This window comes from Saccostrea cucullata, unplaced genomic scaffold, assembly GCF_032062105.1.
Source record: "Saccostrea cucullata isolate Sc308-1 unplaced genomic scaffold, CSIRO_AGI_Scuc_v1 ctg819, whole genome shotgun sequence".
Classification (NCBI taxonomy): Eukaryota; Metazoa; Mollusca; class Bivalvia; order Ostreida; family Ostreidae; genus Saccostrea; species Saccostrea cuccullata.
Window position 1 is genome coordinate 82,015 of NW_026918910.1, and position 14,198 is coordinate 96,212.

General features: G+C 34.0%; 2 protein-coding genes across 3 annotated transcripts; one reads left to right on the forward strand and one right to left on the reverse strand.

The window, feature by feature from the left end:
• The first annotated feature begins 561 nt into the window (after positions 1 to 561).
• Positions 562 to 3,514, forward strand: LOC134275691 (growth/differentiation factor 8-like). Its single transcript, XM_062757955.1, has 3 exons — positions 562 to 1,366; positions 2,443 to 3,012; positions 3,190 to 3,514. Exons 1-3 carry the CDS (start codon positions 829 to 831, stop codon positions 3,393 to 3,395), a joined length of 1,314 nt encoding a protein of 437 aa, XP_062613939.1. The 5' UTR covers positions 562 to 828; the 3' UTR covers positions 3,396 to 3,514.
• Positions 3,515 to 4,612: 1,098 nt separating this feature from the next.
• On the reverse strand, positions 4,613 to 14,104 carry LOC134275549 (trichohyalin-like). 2 transcript variants are annotated; one of them, XM_062757826.1, is made up of 14 exons: positions 14,059 to 14,104; positions 13,636 to 13,788; positions 13,245 to 13,417; positions 11,924 to 12,105; positions 11,719 to 11,804; positions 11,574 to 11,625; positions 11,111 to 11,194; positions 10,388 to 10,437; positions 10,124 to 10,228; positions 9,808 to 9,910; positions 8,516 to 8,683; positions 7,957 to 8,237; positions 7,468 to 7,653; positions 4,613 to 4,696 (listed from the first exon to the last, which is right to left on the reverse strand). In XM_062757826.1, exons 2-14 carry the CDS (start codon positions 13,774 to 13,776, stop codon positions 4,625 to 4,627), a joined length of 1,683 nt encoding a protein of 560 aa, XP_062613810.1. In that variant the 5' UTR covers positions 13,777 to 13,788; positions 14,059 to 14,104; the 3' UTR covers positions 4,613 to 4,624. The 2 variants fall into 2 exon arrangements, with proteins under 2 accessions (XP_062613810.1, XP_062613815.1); XM_062757831.1 differs by lacking the exons at positions 11,111 to 11,194; positions 14,059 to 14,104 and having other exon boundaries at positions 13,636 to 13,795.
• Between the last annotated feature and the right edge of the window lie 94 nt (positions 14,105 to 14,198).

The window sequence follows — 14,198 nt, forward strand, 5'->3', positions numbered from 1 at the left end:
GCTTAGAAAAATGTATCATGCTAAATATACTGAAGAGTTTGTTTACCAACAATAAAAAGGCAGCTCGTTAGCACAGTAGGGGTACGAAATTGTGTGCGTTTGTACATGCATCTTATTTCCCTCTTTAAATACCGGTATTTCGAGAACTTTCAAGGCTTTTTCTCTGTAATTACTGTTTGAAAAGCTAAAATTCTCTTGTAATGACATACTTTGTCTTCAGAATTGAAAGTGTTAGCTAATTTGGTTTCATAAACTTCAATGACAAGAAAATTGTTGTTTACTCATGACTCATTCTCAAGAAAGTATTGCCTTCTCAAGTCTAAATGGAGAAATACAACAATGATAAGATTTGTATGTCTATTTTGTTCATTTTAAATTTTAAATAGGACACGTAATGAGGGGATTAAAATATTAATTCCTACTTTGACTTGACCTGAAAACGAACATTTAATCTGAAGTGCGTCTGAAATATTCATAAGTGTTTGTAAATTGCCAAAAGCTATATTGTGAATTTACAGGGATATTGTAATATTTGACAATTGTTGAGATTTCCTATTCACAGAAAAGGAAAATATGTTTTTAAGCCACGCTTGTTGCATCACTATCATAACGACAACCTTTGGACCCTCCATATGAGCGATGATGCAAGGCCTCCAAGACATCACGTGGGGATACCGGTATCATTCCAAGAACGAAATTTGATTGGTGCAATTTGCCACACCTCCAACTATTATTTTTGTCTTTTTGTAAAAATAGCAAATATTTGCTTATTTGTTATTATTAAATGTCCAACTAGCCAACAAGTTGTGCTCAGCAAAAAGGAAGAAAATGACACAGCAAGTTGTCTACGTTTTCAGTGTTTTTAGCCTTATTTTGCTGACCATTGTGCCTTGCAGCAATTCATTATTTTTCTCAGAATTACTTGGAATAAAAACGGTTGAAACAGTAGGACACAATGAAACGGCGAAAGAATCAAGAAATTTGACTACCAAACAAAACGTTACATCTAATAGTGATGCAGAAGAAAATGATAACGAATCGACAGTACAGGAAAATTACTCAAGTAAAACAAATTCAAGTGTAAATGAAACTAAAGCAGAAATCGGTAAAGAAGCTGGATTACCAATGTCGCCAGAAGAAGAACTCAATGCAGAAGAAAATATGCACCTCGAATTTATTAAGAAACAGTTAATGACAAAACTACGACTTTCCTCCCCTCCTGTAGCTGATGGTCAGACCCCAGTCCTGCCGCTCGTGGAGCTAGGGAGGGGGTATCTACATACTCAACACGACCAGGGGAAGAACAAATACAAGGCCCATCACTTTTACGCCAAGACCTTGCAACTCTACGTCATGGGCAAAGACGGTAAGAAAAAATTTGTTTAATCTACGGGTTTTTTCCAACTACTGAAAATCATTTCTTATTCCCGGGAACTTTATTCACGCAGGTAAGTATTCACGCTAATATCAGATTGATTCTCGCGTATATTTGAATAAGTAAGGAACAAAAATGTCCAAAGCTTGCGAAAATTTTTTCTCGTTTTTCCAAACAGCTTACTCGCGTAAATAAAATGTCGCGAAAATTTAGTGATTTTCAGTAATAAACATTTAAAAAATCCAAACAAGAAATTGTTTACTAGGATTTGTGAAGTATTTGACCATTTGAAATTTTTTCTACGTATACAGTTATTGCAATCCAAAAATGATGTTATCTATGAAAAGCAATTAACATAAAGAGTATGTTATTATATTACAGTGACGAATTTCTCCAATCGTAAGCATTTAGTAAATCACATTTTGACACTTTTTCCCCATTTTTTCTGAACTGATCTATTCTAACATATCACAAACTCTGTCAGAAAAGAAAATCAAACACATTTTCGATGTCTAATCTTCACAAATGTAAACTGTATTCGACTGTATTCGTCTTGTCACATGTAGTTCCGTGGCACATGAACATTAAGTGCGATAACATTCATCTCTTCATGCCCCCTCCCTCCTCTATTAAGCTGCATAAATATCGAGCTATTCTTTAAATTTTATTTGAACAAAATACATGTAGATATTTATCTGTTGGAAGTTAAGTATGGGAGCTGTGTATGAAGAGATGTGCTTTATATGCCAGGATCCACGCTTTAGGAGCCTGTGATCTGTGCCAACCCGACTGCATGTATACTAGACTACTAGTATTCAAAAGTAATCAGCAATTACTCTGATATGGCTCCTGCCAATTTTACTTATCAAAGGAAGAATAAAAAAAAAAAAAATAGCAAATTTAAATTATCTTAATTCATTGTTGATTTTTTTTTCATTCCAAATTATGAGATGTGTGTCGCCGCTGGTTTTATATACAATTAATAAATAATGTCACTTAAAAATAATATGCCTTTATACACATGTACGTTGGTTGTATTTAGTGATCTTGATTTTATTTTATTTCAGAAACGGAGCACTGCAGCTATCGTAAATCTGCAGGTTGCTACTATTTTGACGTAAACGGAAAAGTAGACGCCAGCGATGTTGTAAATGCAGAACTTTGGATATATAAACTTTTCTATCACAGAGACCCTTTTATACAAACATTTGTTGTCTCAGAACTTGGCAGATCTAACAGAGCCGAGAGAAAGGTTCGTCCACGTAATATCATAAAACGGTTTGAGACCAAAATCAAACATGGATGGCTGAAAATTGACGTCACAGAAACCGTTGTTCGGTGGTTGCAGAAACCGAGAAGAAATGACGGCATTTCTATATTGTGTAAAGGATGTCAACGAAAAAACCATAAGACAATATTCAGTTCTAAATATGATTCCATGCCATTTTTGGCCATAAAGACCAGAAAAGGCGTCAGAGAGCGGAGGCGCGTGAGGCGATCGACGCCTGTGCAGTGTTCGATTGGATATGAGGGCTGCTGTCTGATGCCTATGGAGATCAATTTTGATGCAATCGGATGGACTGGAATTGTGGCCCCCAAAAAGTTACACTATGCTTATTGTCGAGGTTCTTGTAACGGCATGTATCATTTTTACTCAGATATTTACATTTTGATGCAAAGGTTTAAATTCCATTTGAGGAAAATCCTTTATGGAAAGATACGGTATCTGTGTTAGGTATAATTTAACCAAATAATGGAAATTAAATGAATGAAAGTTGGTATAAATTTTAATTAGCATACCTTGTCCATTCCAGATGAAATAGATGCCCACAGTGAACACAGTCGAATGATACAAAGTTACAGGCATTCTGACGTCGCTACACCCAAAGAAAGGCGGGAAATGACGCCATGTTGTTCCCCAATTTCGTTTGCTTCCCAATCTATGCTAATAACAATCAATTCAACTGTGATTCATCACAATGTTCCAAACATAATACCTACAGCGTGTGGGTGTTTGTGAAAGCAGAAGTGCATTGCTGGGATTTTGTTATATGCATAGCAAAACAATATAGGGCAGTGTTTGAGCAACTATCAATGCAATCAGTTAAATTATATAATTAAAAGATTTACCTGGATATTTTTCATATGTTACTGAAATATATCTTTGAGTTGAAATTAGTTCTTCATTCCAATTTAATAATCCGGTGAATACGAAGAATTTGCCGAGACGGGCATACAGATTTATCTACTAAATAAGACGTATAGTGAACTCATCTTCCTCCGTCATGAGCATGGAAAAGTGGACGAAATGTACAAATCCTTGTCAAAATTCGATTTTAAAAAAAGATCAAGAATATAGAACCCTAAATACTTATATTAGGATATTTAAAAGTTTAAAAATTTGCTTACAAACAGTATTCATGATGCTGTCAATATATATCCTCCCTAACCATTGTTTTCCATTTAGGTCAATCAGCAAAAAATTTGACACCTCTTAATTTTTTGAAATATTTATTAAATTACTATTAACAGTATATTTCGAGAAATATATTTCATATAAATGAAACAAAATATTAAAATAGAGGAAAGAACCAGCTTTCTTACACATGTATATAATTAACATTAACCTATGAAACTGAAAATATTAATTGCGATGTAAATATGTCACTCCACTTTAGGAAACTTGTTTTCAAAGAAAAAGATTGGTCCTTGAGATATTTATCCAAATAGTTAGGGCACAAGCACCAATTTAAATATCAGTTAAAAGGCGTCAAGTACTTTCCTTAGAAAAAAAACACAAAGGCAAGGGTTAACACGTAATTGGGATTCCCTTATGCTGCCAATAATGTAGACTATGTGGACGGAATAAGCGAGGGAATCCGAAAGGATGTTGAACTGAAATCAGCGTTTCGTTCAAGGTCTTGATGCCATGTCAAAAATAAATAGGTTTTGATTAGTTCAGCAAAAATAAATTCCTTCGAATTTTCTGTCCATGTAGCAATAAAAACCTGCTGTTTCCCGTGGTTTTCACTTGGTTGTACTGAGGTAACGGGGGTCAGGAATGGGGATAATGTCAGATTGCTGCAGAAAAGCTATAAATCAGTTCTAAAAGTACTCCGTAGAAAAGTTCATTCAGCAAATTTTTGCTTCGTGGATCTTTTTTTTTATATATATATATATATATATATATATATATATATATATATATATATATATATATATATATATATATATATATATATATTATTACTAAGACGCTGTTTTCTTTGCTGCTTCCTTTTGGGCGGTTAGGTCCTCTAACTCCTCGATCATTGCCGAAGCCTAGAACAAAAATAAATAATAAAAACACTTCTTTTTACTCTTATACAAGAATACTTTTCATGATGTTTAATTCTTAAAATTTTCTATTTGTCGCGCGTCGCTTGATAGTCAAAAATAGAAAGAATCTGAAAGATCCCCCCAACCTAAGTTACTTTGATAAAAAGGACTCATCTTCAAATCTACCTAAAAATTAGATATAATCAGAATCTGATTACGTGTATTTGTTCCAACATCCAACTCACAACTGTAAGCACCAGAAAAGAAGAGTACACATGTAGTCAAAGAAGTGCAAATGCACTTATAGATTATCACGGATGTACGTATAAGTGACGCGCATTTAGCGAGATTCTCTTCTCTTTTAACCTGGACTCTCATCGTGGATCCAGGATTTTTTTACCCGGGGGGGGGGGGGTAAAAGGTCGAACTTTGAAAAATTTTCGACAACTAGGCTAAGTCGAATTACAATAGATCTGTGTTACCTGGGGTGGGGTCCTAGGTTTTTATTTCGTCCTAGGTCTAGGCAAAACCTTCCTCTAGATTTAGGCATCTCTCTCTCTCTCCCTCTCTCTCTCTCTCTCTCTCTCTCTCTCAAGCACTTATTCTGTACTAAATCTCTTCTTTTTATAAAACTTGGATTTGCATGCATAACTTTAAGTTGATTTCCAATAATTAACCTGTTTTAGACTTTGATCATGATGATAATAGAAATATTTCCAAAAGGTACATGGAGACACATACCCCAAACTCCTACCCAGGGTGATTATTATACATGTACATGTACCACCTAAAGTTCTTGTTTCTTAGGTTTTATGGTCTGAATATTACAAACTACGCAAATTTAACTTGTCAATTTAAAAAATAAATGAACAGAAATCATCACATTCCTTCAGTTCCAAAGAAGATAATATTTCACCCAGGGAATGTATTACCTCTGGAAATTACCTGTTTGTGAAAATAAATATTCATTGTTAATGTCAAAATATTTTGTCTTCATCGACAAATGCAAGAGGGCAATACTTTTAAACCCTCCATTTTTTAAGAAAAAAAGGATTATTAGAAAAAAAAAACTTTAAGGGCCATAATAGTCAACTGAGTGTAATACAACCCTATATAGAAATCTTGAAATAATGAATAATTAAATAATTCTTGTAGCATGGGAAATTTTCTAATACAGTGCCGTGGACCTTCAGATATCCGGACGCCAGATATCCGGATGCTTCAATATACGGACGATTTTTCATCGGAACGAAAATTTTAATGTTATTTTGTCTTGTTTAACTGGTGATTCAGATATCCGGATGCTTCACATATCCGGACAAATTGACTGGGAACCAAAGCGTCCGGATAAATGAGGCTCCACTGTAAATGATAATGGAGTGTCACCCTTACACCAGAAACCCTGTCTTAGGGGCCATAAATTCAGAACAAGCAAGCTCTCTTCCTCATGTACTCAAGAACAGACAAGATTTTTCAGAGAATAATGTCATACTCATTTTTACTATACCACTAACAGAACCATTCCTTCCCCCCCCCCTCTGACACAGGGGGAGGGCGACATGGGTGGAGAAAATTTTTGAAGAATTTATGCATTTTTGGCATTTTGATCCATAGAGCCCAAACTACATTGTAACACCAGAACCCTGAACCTGGGACCATGAGTTTCATATTTTTCTACAGATCTTCATGCTTATTTTATTCACGCCAGCAGTTTAAATGCATCATGTCCAGAAGTACACCTTTAGTCAGAGTTGCTATATGCCAAGGTTGGTTGAAACTGGTTTAGTGGCTCCAGAGGAATTATAGAAAATGTTCAAATGTTAACACACCAACGGCGGAAAAAAACAGCAGCAGGTCACATGATTAGCTCAGGGGAATTAAAATGAGTTCCACAATAGCTTCCACAAAACCTTCTGACTACTAAGGAGATAAATTAGGCAAAATTCATTTTCACTCTATTAAGATTACAATTAAATGTGTAAAAGAATAAAGTTAGTGATTATGTACGAACAATTGGATTAAGGAAGTATGAGATCCTCAGATTAAAGTATTAATAATAATTAAGTTACTGATTAAAATATGGACCATGTTCTAACAGAAAATTTGTAAATAAATAATAATGTCACAGAGCGCAGACCGACTCATGAGGAACACTGTTGACTATCTGTTAATCCATCCTACATTTTATTTTACCTTGATATCACTTCAGGGCAACAGGAAAAAATCCCAGGACAACGGACTATTATTTATACCCATATAATCAGTCATTTCTTAAATACATTGCTATTGAGTAATAATGTATTAGACAATATAATTTTTGGATATTACATACATATTACATACATCTAAACATTTCTAAAGTTACATGTACCAACACTCGTAACCTATAGATTTTTCCATTAATTGATTTTTTTTAAATGGGAAAAAAATGAAAGATTATTTAATAATTTTAAAACTGAGAGACAGAGCATTTATGCTATGTTTACTTTTTTTTTTCACAAGGCCTTTTAAAAATATCAGTTATTTTTCACAAGGCCTTTTAATAAATATCAGAGTTATGAACAGAAATAAATCTTGGATTTTAACACAGTAGCTATTGCAAAAAAAAAAATACCTTCTAAAAATTTTACTTGCAGTAAATAAAAGATTTATATTTGGTAAGTTTATTATAAACTTTCCAAAAATATAGAGAAAAGTTTGAAAGAAAATAAAATACAACTGATAGAAATTAATTATATAGTAACAGTTCGGTCAAACAGTCCAGGGACTCTTACCCAGACATAGAAAGTGGCCGCGCCAGCTGACACGTCCCTGACCTCCTCAAGGTCAAATTCTTCTAACAGTGACTTAGCCCTCTTTGCTGGGGTCAGTGGAATGTTTTCAGGCTTGCATTCAATACAGCGTCTCTTCAAGCTTTCCTTTCCTGTTTTTCCCACCAAAGCTTGGACAGCTTTCCAAATCTACAATTATACATTAACATTCCATTCATTTGAAAAGTTCATTCATTTTAGTAAAGATAGTGACAAGTCTTGTCTCTTTATATTGCCCAGAAAATATGCGTGACAGAGCTTTTAGAGACTCAATATTTTTTATATGCACAAATAATAATTTCATACCATTGCAAAAAATACTAACCATTGTTTAGAAAATGCAAATTTCACAACCTTCACATCAAAAAATACTAAGACAATCAAATTCTAAAACCTGTAAATTATCAATCAAAGAGTTAGAAATTTTACATTTGATGGCCCCAAAATAATAACCTTGGTTTCCTTTTCCTGGTGGCCAAGTAATAAGAAGGTTGCCGTCATGATCTTGTGAACCATGGGGGGAGGGTTCTGATAACTTCTGATCTCCGCTACAGTCGCTTGCTTCAGCTCCAGGATCTCGTGACGGATACGCTCCAGCCGCTTCAGTCGTGTAAACAGCTTGTTAGCCTCGCCTAGCTCCTTGGCCAGTGGAACTTCCAATCCATGCTTCTTCACTGCATTGATTGCCTTCTCTAATTCTTCTAATTCTCGTTTTGTCATAGCACGATGTAAGTCTAAAATAGTAGTTAAAAATATGGTTTTATTGTTATTTTTTATAGTATCCATACATTTCTCTGAAAGAAAGTGTAATATATGAAATAAATTAAAGCAGAATTTCAATGTTTGAAAATTATTTCCAGATTTACAAACTTGATGCAAATATCTTCATTTTTTTTTTTTTTTACCAAATAGAATTAGCCTATTTAACATGAAATAAATAAAAATTGTATAGAAAATCCTAATGTTAAGTAATTCACATAAAGAATAACATCTAATGACTGAAGACACAAACCGTCTCTGACGAGGAGTTCCTTCAGAATTTTCTCTGCTTTCTTCAGGTCCATGTCTGTATCTTCTAGCTTCTCCTTCTTGAACTCTGTGATGTTGTAGTCCAGCTGGTACCGATCCCGACTTTTGATTGCCACTTTCAAATTGTACCGTAGTTTTCTGTGCCTTTCATCTAGTTTTGAAATTACATCAATTGTTTACAAGTAAAGTACTAAATGCATTTGCTTCAAGAAAATGCTGAATATGAATTTGAAATCTGAAAGTTCATATTAGAAATATTAATACTTTCAATAGAATTCATCTATCTTTGAGACTAATTTTGAACTACTGGAACCCACTCTAATTCACTGTAGTAATCTATTGGACCTGGGAAACCGATCTTATAACAGTTTTTGATACTCGTCCCCACTCTGTAGTATTGTAGCAGTCTATTGGACTCAGTTACTGACCTTGTAACTGTTTGTGTAACACCTCAGTAACTGACCTTGTAACTGTTTATATAACACCTCATTAACTGACCTTGTAACTGTTTATGTAACACCTCAATAACTGACCTTGTAACTGTTTAAAATAACTCCTCAGTAACTGACCTTGTAACTGTTTACGTAACACCTCAGTAACTGACCTTGTAACTGTCTACATAACCCCTCAGTAACTGACCTTGTAACTGTTTACATAACACCTCAGTAACTGACCTTGTAACTGTTTATGTAACACCTCAGTAACTGACCTAGTAACTGTTTATATAACACCTCAGTAACTGACCTAGTAACTGTTTATATTACACCTCAGTAACTGATCTTGTAACTGTTTATGTAACACCTCAGTAACTGACCTTGTAACTGTTTATGTAACACCTCAGTAACTGACCTAGTAACTGTTTATGTTACACCTCAGTAACTGACCTTGTAACTGTTTGCCTAACACCTCAGTAACTGACCTTATAACTGTATATGTAACACCTCAGTAACTAACCTAGTAACTGTTTATGTTACTCCTCTGAAACTGACCTTGTAACTCTTTATGTTTACATAACATCTCAGTAACTGACCTTGTAACTGTTTATATAACACCTCAGTAACTGACCTTGTAACTGTTTACATAACACCTCAGTAACTGACCTTGTAACTGTTTATATAACACGTCAGTAACTGACCTAGTAACTGTTTACATAACACCTCAGTAACTGACCTTGTAACTATTTATATAACACCTCAGTAACTGACCTTGTAACTGTTTATATAACACCTCAGTAACTGACCTTGTAACTGTTTATATAACACCTCAGTAACTGACCTTGTAACTGTTTACGTAACCTCCTCTGCTCCTCCTCAGAACCTCCCTTCTTCTTCAGTTTATCCAGCTCCTCTTTTGTCTTCTTCTCTTTCTCTTCAGCATCCTATACACAAGTATAAAGGAAATATCTTTCTTTTTTCATAATAATAATATTAAGCATAAGTAACTGTACATCAAAAAAGTAGAGAACACTATTCAAAGGAAAAATTGCTCCTTGTTGAAATATATTTTATGGTGAGAACTTACTCGATTGATCAGATATAACATTTTTTTTGTAATATGTAATAAATAATCAATAGAGCATTAGAGTTTCGACCTTAGCGAATTTTTCCACATCTTTATATAGCTCTTCTTCTTCTTTTTTCCTCCTCTCTTCCTCTTCTCTCTGTTTTTTCTCCAACTCCCTTAATCGTTCCAATTCCTACAAGATATCCAGAAGAAGAGTGAGCTTCCAACATTACACATTTCTTTGAAATATCAATGTAGTAGAAAATTATCTTGAAACCTTGTAACAAAATTAACAAATTTTATAAATGACACTGAAGTACTGTAGGATCATGAAAATTCATGCTAGAGTTACCTCCTCTTCCTCCCTCCTTCTTCTCTCTTCTTCCTCTTGTCTCTGTCTCTCTGTGTAATATACAAGGCATTATTAAACTTAATCACTTCAGTCATACTCATACAGTAAAATGGATAGTCTGACAGAAATACATGCACTTAACCTTCTAATGTTTTATGTTTATTAAGTGTATCAATTACACTATAATCATTACTGCATTCAACTAACTCTTATAACTACTTGGATAAAGGGATATAACTGAGGAATGTCTTACTGGAAAGTACATTTCTAGGATTGAAAACTAAAGTGATTTCAGATGTATATATAGACAGAGAGATACACAATTATATATATTATACATTTCCTTGTTACATAATCTGTATATGAAATCTAAATGATCATGCAGTGGCCTATACTTAACCTCTGGTTTTATCATAAAGTGCTGTATAAACACAGAATAAAAGTCAAAGTTACTCATTTTATATACAAGTGATTTTGATTGTGTTGAAACATGCAATAAAACCATACTTTTCTATATACTAGAAGACTTGCTGAAAAATCACATTCAAGTGCACATGACACAAAACCTTCAGCTCAAACAAATAAATGATGCTCATGACTTTATACCAAACAAAGCATCGTAAAAAAAATATTGCATTCAAATAATTATAAATTCTGGCATGCTAAGCTTCAATCCTGAGGCCTTAATAACCGACACATCAATCAAATTTTGCACTGATTGACCTCGGTGACGAATTTCTTCCTCGGTTTCCTCGGTTTCTTCTCCTTCCTCCTCCTCCTCATTTAGTTCTGTGCTGATTTCTCTTTCTAATTTATTTTAGTTCATAGAATTGTTAGTGTTATCATTTACAGATATCCAACTTATTTACATGTAATTACATATTACAAGAGGTCTTTAAACCTAACTGACATAAAGAAAATAAATCTTTCTTTACTTGAACCATTTAAAATCACTTATCCATTAAATCTTGCATCAAAACTACAAAAGAGAGAATTCTAAACACAACTAGGAAATTGACACAGTCAGAAAGGGCTAAAGAGAACTCTCATAGGATAAAAGTTATTGTCTGAATATTTCACTTTTACCAAAATGGGAGAAATAAATCATTATTTAAAAGACAGCTTCATAGTTCAAGACCTCTGGTTTGTTTGATATGCTTTTTATGGCTTTGTTAAGATTACATACCTTCATCTTCAAGTTGTCTTTTTCTTCGCAATTCTTCATCTCTCCTTTGTCCCTGCAAGAGAAAAAATATATAATAGTAGTTTCAAGAAATTTTCAAGGTTTTATTTTAAAGGGACAAAAATACTAAATATTAAGAAGTGCAAACCTCTTCTTGCTTTCTCCGTTCCTCATCTCTCTTCTTCTTTAACCTTGCCACTTCTTCTTCTGCTAACCTTTCTCTTCTTAATCGATCTAAAATATTTTTTTTTTTGTAAGGTAGTGTTCCATAACCCTACATGTATAATTACATTGATGAAAATGTACATTTATATAATTATTATGAAATAAAAAAATAAATTTGAGGTCATCACCCTCTCTCTCCTGTTCCTCCTCCATTTTCTCTGTCTGCAGATCCAGGCGGTTTGGAATACTGCACAACATAACTTCTATCTCAGCAAATGCAACAGCACTGCCAGGAATCGGACGGCCCTTAACAAACTCCTCCCACTTCTTCCTGGAGAAATGGCGGCCATGGACAGTTTGAACAAACCATCTAGAACATAAATGATTTTATTTGGCATATACCAGTATAAAAAATGAAGGTTAAACAAGAAATCTGTGAGGCAATGCTCACTAGGAATACCTCCGCGCTGATGTGAATAAACACTATCATGTTAATATACACAAGTTCCATTACAGACAGATGCACAGACAAACAGGAAGTTGACATCAGATTCATATCAAAATTAATCCCACCATATGGCATGCCTCGACAAAGAGTGTACTAAAATTTCAAGCATCTGCTGTGATTAGTTGATGAGAAAACTGCAACAAAAAATTTGTTATGTATGAAATGGACAGACGCAAAAACAAACAGGAAGTTGACATCAGATTTGACCAAAAATGTATTCCACCGTATGGCATGCCTCAGAGAAAATTGTGTTAAAATTTCAAGCATCTGCGATGAGTACTTGCTGAGAAAACTGTGACGAAAAATTTGTTACATATGAAACGTACAGACGCACATACAAACAGGAAGTTGACAATGGATTTGACCAAAAAAGTATCCCACCTTATGGCATGCCTCAGAGAAGATTGTGTTAAAATTTCAAGCATCTGCAATGAGTAGTTGCTGAAAAAACTGCTACGAAAATTTATTATGTATGAAACGGACAGATGCACAGACAAAAGGGAAGTTGACATCGGATTTAAACAAACATGTATCCCATCGTATGACATGCCTCAGAGAAGACTGTGTTAAAATTTCAAGCATTTGCGATGAGTAGTTGCTGAGAAAACTATGACGAAAATTTGTTATGTATGCAACCGACAGATGCACGGACAAACAGGAAGTTGACATCGGATTTAAACAAAAATGTATCCCACCGTATGGCATGTCTCGGAGAAGATTGTGTTAAAATTTCAAGCATCTGCGATGAATAGTTGCTGAGAAAACTGCGACGAAAAATTTGTTAAGGACAGACAGACAGACAGACACACAAGGGTAAAACAGTATACCCCCTCTCCTTCGGAGCGGGGGTATAATAATTAACTTTCCAACAAAATGTTGTCCTTTCTCAATGTAAGAGTGATCAATTCATTATTTTTTAATCAGATACACAAAGATGAAATTGTTTGGGAATAAATAAATTTACATTAATGTACTAACTGCTTTTAGATAAACAAATTTACCGAGCTTCGTCCTGTGTAATGGTGTCTTTGTGATGTACATCTATCATGGAGAATTCCCATCTGAAGTCCTGAATCAGGAAGTAGCGACGGTCCATCTCCTGTAGTAGAGCATAAAGCTCTGAGGACTCGCAGAAACTGCGATGGACACACACATACTTCATTGACTCCATAACCTGCAATACAAGTACAGATATTACTCATAATTTGTGATTTATAAAGCAAAATTCTATTTTTATAAAAAGGAACATATGCAACATAGGCAATTAAAAGCTAAATATTAATAATAATTATAAAGTTCTCTTTCAGTTTTTCAGTTATATTTATTTTGATGGGATACAGCTTCTAAAATCACAATTTTCTTTTATTCCAGTGTTTGAAAAATAAAATTTACTTGTGGTAAACTGATTCCTCCCATTCGGAGATCTCCATGCAGTATCTGCATCTGTATTGGAGACAGGCTCCCTTTTCCATCTGTATCATAGTTGTTGAAAATGGTCTCCAAAACCACTCTCTCATCTAGAAGACCTCCCATGGTGAATAAATACTACAAAATTATTAATTTCCATCCCATTATTATACATAACAGTTATCTCATAAACATTAAACATATTTTATGAATTAGGCCTAAATCAATATTGCAAAATTAAATAAAATTTTCAAAATATTTTTTTTCAAAAATCAATCCAATCCAGCGTAAGTGTCCTTAATTACAACACAATAGAAATTCATTTCAAATGACAAAATAACAGTTGCCTTTAAACTGCTTAACTTCTTTATTTGATTATTTTCCAGAATACATGGAAATTTAACTCACTTTATTATCAAAACATAGGTTTGAGGTTCTCAGGTAGCCATTTGTAAACAACCTTTATCCCGAGCACCATAAGAAAGATAGTTTTTGATTCGACAATGATTTAGAATCAACCAATCAAATGTCTCGTTCTATAATTCGCT